At 33.6% G+C, this 12,704-nt stretch overlaps 1 protein-coding gene across 7 annotated transcripts in view; it reads left to right on the plus strand.

Annotated features, from left to right (window-relative positions):
- LOC143233333 (B-cell receptor CD22-like) overlaps window positions 1-12,704 on the plus strand; it is a 173,624-nt gene that overhangs the window by 53,286 nt on the left and 107,634 nt on the right. For 6 of the 7 annotated variants that reach the window (XM_076469478.1, XM_076469477.1, XM_076469476.1 and 3 more), the window contains one exon: window positions 5,830-6,159. The exons of the other annotated variant lie outside the window; for it this stretch is intronic. In XM_076469478.1, the coding sequence (XP_076325593.1) occupies window positions 5,830-6,159 (330 nt within the window). The remainder of the gene's footprint in view (window positions 1-5,829; window positions 6,160-12,704) is intronic. 7 annotated transcript variants of the gene reach the window in all.

Consider the following 12,704-nt stretch of genomic DNA (forward strand, 5'->3'; position numbering starts at 1 on the left):
AAAAGGAAATATTTCTTTGAGATTCCATATGATTGATAGTACTTATAAACAGTAGTGTTAGGTACGAATTACAAGCTAGTTAGATGTCGTGCGTATGAGAGAAGATAAACATTAAAATAAACTTTGTGAGTAAAACTAATTGAGAATGATAAGTTCTATTACATGTTACAAACGTAATTAAAAGTATTATTAACAGCTCTGTAAGACGTTCTGGACACATTATAATGATGAGCATTTCTCTCTTTAAATTAGAAATGATCAAGTCTGTGCTACGTTAAACTCATGTGTACATAAATTCATAAGACTGGTTAGTGTAGTGATGTCTTTAAAAGTTGTGCTATTGTATGAAGAAGTCACGGACCAGAAAGTGAATTACGTTAAAGCACAGATAAACTATTATTTACGAGATAAGTTCAGTTACAGTGTGGAGAAACTAATGTTTACAAGATAAGTTTAGTTACAGTATGGAGAAACTAGTGTTCTCAAGATAAGTTCAGTTACAGTATGGAGAAACTAGTGTTTACAAGATAAGTTTAGTTACAGTATGGAGAAACTAATGTTTACAAGATAAGTTTAGTTACAGTATGGAGAAACTAGTGTTTACAAGATAAGTTCAGTTACAGTATGGAGAAACTAATGTTTACAAGATAAGTTCAGTTACAGTATGGAGGAACTAGTGTTTACAAGATAAGTTTAGTTACAGTATGGAGAAACTAATGTTTACAAGATAAGTTTAGTTACAGTATGGAGAAACTAGTGTTCTCAAGATAAGTTCAGTTACAGTATGGAGAAACTAGTGTTTACAAGATAAATTTAGTTACAGTATGGAGAAACTAGTGTTCTCAAGATAAGTTCAGTTACAGTATGGAGAAACTAGTGTTTACAAGATAAGTTCAGTTACAGTATGGAGGAACTAGTGTTCTCAAGATAAGTTTAGTTACAGTATGGAGAAACTAGTGTTCTCAAGATAAGTTTAGTTACAGTATGGAGGAACTAGTGTTCTCAAGATAAGTTTAGTTACAGTATGGAGAAACTAGTGTTCTCAAGATAAGTTTAGTTACAGTATGGAGAAACTAGTGTTTACAAGATAAGTTCAGTTACAGTATGGAGGAACTAGTGTTTACAAGATAAGTTTAGTTACAGTATGGAGGAACTAGTGTTCTCAAGATAAGTTTAGTTACAGTATGGAGGAACTAGTGTTCTCAAGATAAGTTTAGTTACAGTATGGAGGAACTAGTGTTCTCAAGATAAGTTTAGTTACAGTATGGAGAAACTAGTGTTCTCAAGATAAGTTTAGTTACAGTATGGAGAAACTAGTGTTTACAAGATAAGTTCAGTTACAGTATGGAGAAACTAGTGTTTACAAGATAAGTTCAGTTACAGTATGGAGGAACTAGTGTTCTCAAGATAAGTTTAGTTACAGTATGGAGGAACTAGTGTTCTCAAGATAAGTTTAGTTACAGTATGGAGGAACTAGTGTTCTCAAGATAAGTTTAGTTACAGTATGGAGGAACTAGTGTTCTCAAGATAAGTTTAGTTACAGTATGGAGGAACTAGTGTTCTCAAGATAAGTTTAGTTACAGTATGGAGGAACTAGTGTTCTCAAGATAAGTTTAGTTACAGTATGGAGGAACTAGTGTTCTCAAGATAAGTTTAGTTACAGTATGGAGGAACTAGTGTTCTCAAGATAAGTTTAGTTACAGTATGGAGGAACTAGTGTTCTCAAGATAAGTTTAGTTACAGTATGGAGGAACTAGTGTTCTCAAGATAAGTTTAGTTACAGTATGGAGGAACTCGTGTTCTCAAGATAAGTTTAGTTACAGTATGGAGGAACTAGTGTTCTCAAGATAAGTTTAGTTACAGTATGGAGAAACTAGTGTTTACAAGATAAGTTCAGTTACAGTATGGAGGAACTAGTGTTTACAAGATAAGTTTAGTTACAGTATGGAGGAACTAGTGTTCTCAAGATAAGTTTAGTTACAGTACGGAGAAACTAATGTTTACAAGATAAGTTTAGTTACAGTATGGAGAAACTAGTGTTCTCAAGATAAGTTCAGTTACAGTATGGAGAAACTAATGTTTACAAGATAAGTTTAGTTACAGTATGGAGAAACTAGTGTTCTCAAGATAAGTTCAGTTACAGTATGGAGAAACTAGTGTTCTCAAGATAAGTTCAGTTACAGTATGGAGAAACTAATGTTTACAAGATAAGTTTAGTTACAGTATGGAGAAACTAGTGTTCTCAAGATAAGTTTAGTTACAGTATGGAGAAACTAGTGTTCTCAAGATAAGTTCAGTTACAGTATGGAGAAACTTGTGTTTACAAGATAAGTTTAGTTATCACTATCTGCCAGGGCATCATTTACTGAACATACCCCAAGTGTTCAGTAGCTTACATTTAAGTAGTTACTAAATTACTTGTTGTTTATGTTGTATCAATTAGTATACCACACATAATAAGTTTAAGTTATTAATTTTATGAGGCAATATTAAAATATATCCTGAATATCCTCTAGTGTGACATATTTTTTAAAAGCATCCCATCTTTTCTCTTGAATTTACCAACTCTCTAATATGTACTGAATTCAACGTAAGTTTCTCGCTATAAAATCTTCATTGTTGAGAAAAAAAACATTTTTGTTTAGCTTTCAATTTTGTTTGGCTACAGAGATATCAAATAGAAAGTCAGACCCTCTCTTACCTATGACATCACGTCTTTCAGGATTTGTTAATACTTCTCTCTCACGTTTAATTATTTATTATGCATAACCAATAGAAAGCCAAGGTGTTCATCTGTTAAATGCATATTATATTACGTTGTGTTTTAACAGAAAATTGTCAGTTTAGTTTTTAGTACAAACTTCGTCCTCATGGGAAAAATAACAACCAGCTTAGATGAATTTGTAACGGCTCTTCTTGCGAAGTTAGAAAGTTATAATTGTGATAGTTGGAGAAACGTATCTGCTTCTTTACAAGTTATTATTTTGTGTTCTTTGGTGTATTATTTAACTAAATAAAATTATTTGGTGCAATTCTACCATTAATATAAGAAGTAGGGTTAATTGTCATCTACAGCCTACAGAACTTGGTCAACGACTTTATTTCTTAATTTTCATGCAAAAGCAGCTAAAATATAAAAGTAAGAATATCTTTATGATAATTATAGTTTGATTAGGTGAAACAAGTAATAATAAAATATTTTACGAAGCACGCATACGAACAGTACCGAGTAGCTCGCGGGTAATGTAATTCGAGCTGCACGTTCTCCATGTATTTTGTAACTTATATTGGTGAGAATAATACTTATAAATGGGTCAAAGGGTAATAGAACTTGATTAGAAAAGCGTCTGTACTATTACGAGTTTAAAGCTACATAGGGTAAAGAATGCAATTGTTCGTTTGAAATTAAGCACAAATATATACAATGCTCTGCCCACCACGAGTATAGAAACCAGTTTTTTAGTGATATGATTCTGCAGACATACCGCTACGCCAGTGGAGGGTCGACAAGGATTTCACTCTCATGTTACATTTGAAGTTATTCTATAAAGGAAAATTATAATTTAGATTTATTTAGATTTATGTGGTTATGACTGTTTGTTTGAAGTTAAGCATAAAGTTACACAATTATCGAAACCTGGTTTCCAGCATTGTATGTTCGCAGACATACAGTTGTATCTCAGAATGTACCAGCCGTTCTGAGATACATTTTTGTTTCAAGTGGATTTCTCGTCACTAAGAAAAATATACAGTTGTTCCTCTGTGGAGGGGGCTTGGTATGGCCTAGCGCGTTAAGGCGTGCGCCTCGTAATCTGAGGGTCGAGGGTTCGCGCCCTCCCAGCCGTGGGGGCGTTATAATGTTACGGTCAATCCCACTTTTCGTTGGTAAAATAATAGCCCAAGAGTTGGCGGTGGGTGGTGATGACTAGCTGCCTTCCCTCTCGCCTTACATTGCTAAATTAGGGACGGCTAGCACAGATAGCCCTCGAGTAGCTTTGTGCGAAATTCCAAAACTAACAAAACAAAACTCTGGGGAGCGTGCTTATGAAGTCAGTCGAATTAACTGACTTTGTATAGTGTTAGAGAAGAAAAAACAACAGGTAAAATATCAATGTTTACTGAAAACAAATACTTGAAATTTATTTACGAGATTCTAGAAATTGCACAAATTAAATTTGAGATTTTTCGGATAAAGAAAAGTATTTTTATTATTAACAAGAAAATCACTTTGCACATGGACCATTTAAAATAAATACTCGATATATTCAAGGAAAATATATTTTTAGTTCATTAAAATTACGTCACTAAGAAATATGATTTTTTGTAATGAAAAACTTACAATATTTACTGAAATATTGCCAAATTCCTTGTAGAAATCGAGATTATATTAAAAGCTAGTAGTATCAAATCTTTAAAGATTTTGAAGCACTACAAAAGGTCACGTGGTCGGTCAAATTGACCGAGCCCATATTGAAAGAGTTAACGTAGTTCTATTTTAAAAGAAATATCCTAAGAGATCGCAACGACAGTTTAAAATGTGCACTACAAATAATTAAAAAAGTAAAATATGAAATATTTTTGCCATATTAATATAACCCATTTGTTTAATTATGAGCAAAGCTATTCAAGATATATTTTTACACAGTTGACCCTAATGTCGAAGTAATAAAATCAGGAAGGAGAGCAGGTCAACAACACGCATAGCCACCATTTGAGCTACTATTTTAGCAATGAACATCAAGTTTAATAATCTTATAACAACGCCTCCAAGGCTGATAAGACGAACGTTTTTCATGATGGGTTACAATTTAACGGTTTGCAACTTAGTAGTCGAATGCTTTAACCATAATCCCATGGTAGGCCTATATGTTTATATGATACGTCAGTTTTAAGCACAAAACAAATACGTAATACAAAAATCACTTTTGAAGATAAGATTCAGAATTATAACTTTCCAATCACTAAATGTTTTGTTTGTTTGTTTTTGAATTTCGCACAAAGCAACTCGAGGGCTATCCGTGCTAGCCGTTCCTAATTTAGCAGTGTAAGATTAGAGGGAACGCAGCTAGTCATCACCACCCACCGCCACCTCTTGGGCTACTCTTTTACCAACGAATAGTTGACCGTCACATTATAACGCCCCCACGGCTGAAAGGGCGAGCATGTTTAGAACAATCGGGATTTGAATCCGCGACCCTCAGATTACGCCTTAACCCACCTGGCCATACCGGGCCAAATCACTAACTCTCTCATCTCGTAGACGATTCTCGAAATTCATTTAACTTTTGTGTATTTGGTATTTGTTTAGATACTTTTATAGTATCTAATTTATTTTATTTAATTTATCTAGTATTTAATTTATAGTTTCAAGATAATATAGCGTTGTGTACACTCTAACCAATTGAAGTAAAATAATATATATCACGGAATATACAATATATTTACTTTTTTAACTTATAAGCTATTTTAGTTGTTTCTTGATTTTCTTTGACCAATAATTACTGACAATAGACGATCTTAATAACGAGAAACTTACTTGAAATAAAAATGTATCTCAGAACGGCTGATGACCTTAAGGTTAACAGGTTAAATCTTTGTTAACCCGAAGACGACTTAGGAAGGTCAAAACGTTGTTCTCTGCTTTGTTAGTAAAAGTGTTAACACCTGTACCAGCCTCTCTGAGAAAACTGTATTTTCTATCTCCCTATTTTACCTGGCCAGAACGAGTAATGCGGTGTTGTAAGACAACAGACTTAGTTTTAGCAACAAATTCTGGATATTCATAAATATGCATTAAAATCTTTTTAATTTCACTTAATTGTTTTCCAGAGCAAGTGGTCGGAATATCAGGTATGAAAGCAGCTGTTCCTTGCAATATCACACCTCCCGATACAAACGATGAAGTGTCTTTGGTGCTGTGGTACAGGGGAGATACGTCAAATCCACTCTACAGTTATGACGCCAGGCGGGGGCACACAAGTCCTGGCCACCACTCCCCAACCGACAGTCTATCTGATCGTGCCTTGTTCAGTGTTATTTCGAGACCGGCTATATTGATACTTGATCCAGTTATTGAAGGAGACTCTGGGACCTACAATTGTCGAGTAGATTTTCGTGTAGCTAGGACAAGGTATTCCAAGGCAGAGCTTTCAATTATCAGTAAGCAATCTCTGTGTGTGTCTCAATAATCTGATTAAACTGTCACGTTCAATTCATTCAGACATATATTTTTGTCAAATAACGTTAGTTTTTTCTTGAACTACAAAGTACATTACATTGAACTTTCAGTTTTATTTACTGTCCGTTTAAAATTTACACCTGTATGCACACATGAATGCATAACGCATACAACTCAACGTTCGAAAATTACAGCCACAGTGTATGCCTTTCTTTGATGGAAAGTATATAAAGACAGTCGTTTTTCTTCTATTTTGTAAATAACTGAAAATAATTTGAAGATTAAAACAATACTTGGATTAATCAATTTATTTTTCACAGTGCTTACGTATTTAATAAATAAGCTTGTCGTTATTAGATTTTAATTAATACGAGAAAACCCAGTAGTGAATGAAAGTTACATAATACACACAAATGTATTATTTTCAAAGTGTCTTGATTAATATATAGATATATCGTACTATATTTCTACTACATTCAACTAAATGAGATATTTACGTGAAAATTGTTTATGTATCTCAGTCTATAATTTCTTAACATGAACTATTGTTATTTTGTTTTTTAAAGCAAAGCTATATAATGGGCAAATCCAAAGAGCGCAAGGTATTGAAAAGAAAATTCTATAGCTCCTTACATATAATGTTTGTTTGTTTAGAATTAAGCACAAAAGTGCAGACTGGAATATCTGTGCTACGCCCATTAAAGGTATCGAAACACGTATTTTAACAGTGTGAGTCCGCAGACATACCGATGTACCACTAGGAGGTAGAGGGCTCTTACGTATAGTGATTTTTTAAAAGATATTATTTTTAGGGCTTTTCATTTCTTTACTATATATTGAGAAATAAAGATATCCGAAGCTAATCTAAGTTTTGATAACATTTTGTGAAGTAAGCAAGAAGAATATTGTGAAAGAATATTTATTTACGAATGAGCAAGACAAGATGAAATATGAGGAAAATTATTTTTGCCAAAATTGTGAAAAAAAAATACAAAAAAATAGTTTCGCTGAAAATGTCAGTTTTCTTAAACATGATGAAATGCTTTTTGAAGATAATGTTAAAAGAGAAGTATTGGATAGAATTTGTTTCGTAGGTTCGGTCTGGATTAAAATTCGCGCAAAGCTACTCGAGGGCTATCTGCGCTAGCTGTCCCTAATTTAGAAGTGTAAGAAGAGAGGGAAAGCAGCTGTTCATCACCACCCACCGCCAACTCTTGGGCTACTCTTTTACCAACGAATAGTGGGATTGACCCTTCACAATATAACACCCTTACGGCTGAAAGAGCGAGCATGTTTGGTGTGACGGGGATTCAAACCCGCGACCCTTGTATAACTAGTCGAGTGCGTTAATCACCTGGGCATGCCGGGCCTTATTTTGTAGAAAACCTAAAGTTGCGGGTACATGTGATTAACATAATATATTTAACATCGTTTCAAAATCCGACCCGGCATGGCCAAGCGTGTTAAGGCGTGCGACTCTTAATCTGAGGGTCGCGGATTTTCGAATCTCCGTCGCGTCAAACATGCTCGCCCTTTCAGTCGTGGGGGCGTTATAATGTGACGGTCAATCTCACTATTCGTTGATAAAAGAGTAGTCTAAGAGTTGGCGGTGGGTGGTGATGACTAGGTGCCTTCCCTCTAGTCTTAAACTGTTAAATTAGGGACGGCTAGCACAGAGAGCCTTCGAGTAGCTTTGCGCAAAATGCAAAAACAATCAAACAAACAAACGCTTCAAAATCAAGAAACAAAAAGAAGTTAAGCTAACTAGGGATAAAAAGAATCCAAAAAGCATAGTATATTTGGAAAGATCACATATTGGCGTTTCAGCTGAAGTGATTATCTTGAAAAGTTTTATTTTTAAAGTTCTATCTTCCTTTACCACAAAATCTCGAAACAAAGGAAGATCGAAATTAGCCTTAAATTTAAGGAATAAACTTATGCAATAAATAATGAGAATTTTGCCCAAAGGATATTTATTTAGGGTGTGTTTGTGCTCTGCTCACCACGGGCATCGAAACCCAGTTTTTAGCAGTGTGAGTCCATAGACATATTGCTGTGTAACAGGGGGGTTTGGTGGAAAGAAAATATGTAATGTCACCACTACTATATCTTAAAAAACAAAGGAAAATCTAAGTTATCCTTAATTATAATAAGTGTTTGTAGAATAAATAATGAATATTTTGGTCAAAGGTGAAGGTTGTCTTGTGTTCAAATATGATATTTTTTTTTGCTAAATTTTGTCAACAAATGAAAGAATGTCTTTGTGTTTATATATAAGGAAAAACGATATTTTAATAAATTTTCTGAAAAAGAGCCTTAGTGGTTTGGCAAAAATAAGAATTTTTGAAATATTAAGAAATGTAATATTTATAGAGAACTATCGTATAGTGATTATTCCGTAGGAAAATTTGTCATTGAGGCCATATTTCATCAATGAAACACATAATATTGCTTCAAAACTAAGAAGAAAAAGAATTTCCATTAACCCAGACTAAAACAATCCAAAAATCGTAGTATATTTGGAAATTATACATCATGGCCTTCTGGAAGTAGTGATTTTTTAAACAGTTTTAGTTTTAAAGCTCGAATTTTCTTTACCATACTTTGAGGTCTCGGCATGACCAGGTGGTTAAAGCACTTAGCTCGTTATCCGAGGGTCGCGGATTCGAATCCCTGTCTCACCGAACATGCTCGCCCTTTCAACCGCGAGGGAGTTATAATATGACGGTCAATCACACTATTCGTTGGTAAAAGAGTAGCCTAAGAATTGGTGGTAGGTGGTGATGACTAGCTGCCTTCCCTCTAGTCTTACACTGCAAAATTAAGGATAGCTAGCTCAGACAGCCCTCGTGTAGCTTTTCGCGAAATTCAAAACAAACCAAATCAAACCATTTCGTGAGAAATAAAATGCAGACTAGTCTAGAGATTGTTAACAGGTTATGAAACAAATAAGAAGAGCGTTGGTGGAAGATTAACAAGTTATGAGTAAGTTAAGAACGTTTTTGTATTTAGATATAAGAAAAATGTTTTTTACAAAAGTTTGAGAATAAATCAAAAGCTAGGTGATGCGATGAAAATATGAAATTTTTGAAACATGTTGAAAAAGGCTTCTTAAATGGAATATTAAAAAGAAATATCGGATAGTGTGTATTTCGAAAAAACTTAAAATTTGAAGTTGTATATTATTAATGAAATATATAACCTCGCTTCATAGGTCAGACGAAAAAGGGGAAATCCGGTAACCTAGGGTAAAAGTTCAAAATAGTCGTTGTGTATTTGAAAAGAAGACTTCGTTACTTACAAGACGTGGTGATGTTTTTAAACAGTTTTATTTTCAAAGTTCTTTCTTCCTTTATTATATCTGTAAAGAAAAATAAACGTAGAGTTTAGCCTGACGCTTGATAACAGCTAATGGAATAAATATGTATAATTTCGGTAAAAGAACATTCATTTACGAGTGACTAGATCAAGAGCGGCCTTGTGTTGAATAAAAAGCTGTATTGGAAAATTTTGACAAAAATTAAAGGCGTTGGTAGTTTGGGTAAAATATGAATTTTTTTAAAACATATTAGAAATGCTTTTTAAATGAAATATTGATAGAGAAGTATCGGTTAGTGTTTATTTATTAGGAGAATTGAAGCTTGAGGCTGTATTTCATCAACGAAGTGCATAATGTTTCTTTAAAACGAAAAAAAAACTTCTGTTAACCCAGCGTAAAAGTAATCCAAAAGTCATAGTGTATTTGGAAAGAATACGTTATGACCTTTAAGATGATGTGATTTTTTGAACAATTTTAGTTTGAAAACATTTCCTATCTTTACCATATATTGGTTTGTTTGAATTTCGCGCATAGCTACTCGAGAGCTATCTGCGATAACCGTCCCTAATTTAAGAGTATAAGACTAGAGTGTCAACACGCTATCTCTTGGGCTGCCTTTTTACCAACAAAGAGTACGATTGACCGTCACGTTATAAAGTCCCCACGGCTGAAAGGGCGATCACGTTTGGTGTTACAGGGATTCGAACCCGCGACTCTCAACTTATGAGTCGAGTGCCTTAACCATCTGGCTATGCAGGGTCTTCAATACGTGGTATTTGTTGTGAAATATGAAATAGTAAGTCTATTTTTACAACACTTCGTTATTTGAAACAATGACCATTTTACTAATAAGGAGAAGGAAAGAGAAATTACATTTGTTGTATTATAACCACCATAGAAGATGAAAGTCAATTTTTTCAAAGAGGAATGACAGAAACACTATTATTTTATGTGAAGCTTGTGTCTTCTAACAAAAAACAAATAAAACAATGAAATGGACAAGGACACAAAACAAAATTTAGATCCAATAATGTTCAGAATAAGATGCAGCTTTTGTATCTTGATAAAATCTTCAATAATTGGTATCTTCAAGGATACAGAGAAGATAATTGGGTGGCTCCAAGTGCAGTTATTTGTGCACGTGTTATTATAAACTGTCTTTCAAATATTTGTTGATAAAGAACACTTTGGTTATTTTTAAGTTAAGAATATTTTTACCCTTGACATCTAGCCCAACATTCAAATTTTGATTTTATTCTTGGAAACATTTATTCTGTAATGTTTTTAGCCTTATTTTTTCATTTGGAATTTTCTCTATATATCCCCTTGTAGAGTGTGTCCTGTGTTACTATCGATTATCCCTTATTCTTCAGCTCATCATTCGCGCAGAGATATGTCTGCGGACTTACAACGTTACAAAACGCATGTCAGCACCCTTGGTGGGCAGGACACAGATAGTCCTTTGTGTAAGTTTATTCTTAACTACAAACAAACAAACAAACTTTTTTCAGAACATCTCGTATCCTTGTTTTTCTTTATTCTCTCGCTTATATAAATTCACGGAAATGGACTGTAAGCACATTTGAAACACTCATGTTGAATATAGCTAACCCTTATCAAATCTTTAGAGCTGAAATAGAATTTTAAAGGGAGTTAATTATATGTCAATTATTTTATTTATTGTTGAGCACAAAGCTACACAATGGACTGGCTATCTGTATTGTGTCTACTGCGAAACCTGATTTTTAGAGTTTGGGCTCTCGGAATTATTCCCAAACCACCGGAGACTGTTGTGTTGAAATACACCATCATTCCTGTACTGTCTGTGATTATTTAGAAGCGATCCAGAATAAAGAAGTAATGATAACTGTATCTTATAATTTATTTAAAAACTTATTTTTTTCAGCCCGAATTTTCCCAAACAAATGTTGTGAATAACAGATTTTATTTTGTTACAATAAATAAATTATTATTTAGCTAAAACAGATTTGAATCAAAAACAAAGTAATGTTTAAGTTTCTGAATTTTAGCAATGGAAATGTACTTCAAAATTTAAAGAATAAGTTTACTTATTTTGGAAATGGGTGTGTGTTTTCTTATAGCAAAGCTACATCGGGCTATTTGCTGAGCCCACCGAGGGAAATCGAACCCTTGATTTTAGCGTTATAAATTCGTAGACTTACCACTGTACCAGTGGGGGCTATTTGGGAACTATTCTACTTCTGTTCGATTTCATTAATCCTATCTTACAATAGAACTTCATTGTTCCAAACCAACTGTAAATTTTTCCAATATATATTTCGTAACCTGTTCCAAGTTAACACTTCATAAAGCACATTGTTTAATACACAATGCACCAGGGATCTTTGTTTAGAAAAACTCTCCTGTGGCTCAGCGGTAAGGTTAAGGGTTTAACATGCTACAAGACAGAGTGCTATTTATGCAGATAGTCCATTGTGCACCTAGCTCTCAACAACAAACGTTCACTTAATATAGTTTCTTTTTTCATTTCCTGTTTCGCTTGAATGAAATCATTATTGGCGAATACTTCCTGTTTATGTGAAGCGAGATGACTCTGATACGGTGAAGTGCATTCGATACGAAATAAAATAACAAAATAGGAAGGATATTGCATTTTAAATAGCAGAAATAGAACCTAGTAAAACAGTTAGCGCGTTTTATTGCAAATCAAGAGATGATAAGCGAGCAGTGTTTTTAGTGAAAAAGTATTATCAACCTACATACAATTTAGAAGGCACTGAATAACAATAATTGAGAGCTAAACATCAGAAATATTTTGTTACGTTGTTGTCTGTTTAAATATTCTTTTCAATTTTCTTACAATGTTCTAAATTTCCAGCTGTTTTGAGTGTAATAGTGAAGCTGGATCAGCTTATTTAGTCTGAGCAATCTCGTAATAAATTAAACTTACCTTCATCTATCTTGTTGCTATAGTGTCAAGCAGATAAATTAGTAAGTTAGAAGGCCTTTTTAATTAAATGTTTGGAAAGACGGATAAATGGAACAACAGTTGTAATCCCGGTAACTGTTAAGCAAAATATCTAACTAAGTTGCCTTTAAAAGGTATATTAAGCTATATTAAAAATATATAACAAACACCTGGCTCTTTAAATTAAGCCTTTGTTGGATTTGTTCTCTATGGTTATATATAAGATTATTAACATTCTTTCTAATTTTTTGTAAATA

The sequence above is a fragment of the Tachypleus tridentatus genome, chromosome 12 (assembly GCF_004210375.1).
Source record: "Tachypleus tridentatus isolate NWPU-2018 chromosome 12, ASM421037v1, whole genome shotgun sequence".
Classification (NCBI taxonomy): domain Eukaryota; kingdom Metazoa; phylum Arthropoda; class Merostomata; order Xiphosura; family Limulidae; genus Tachypleus; species Tachypleus tridentatus.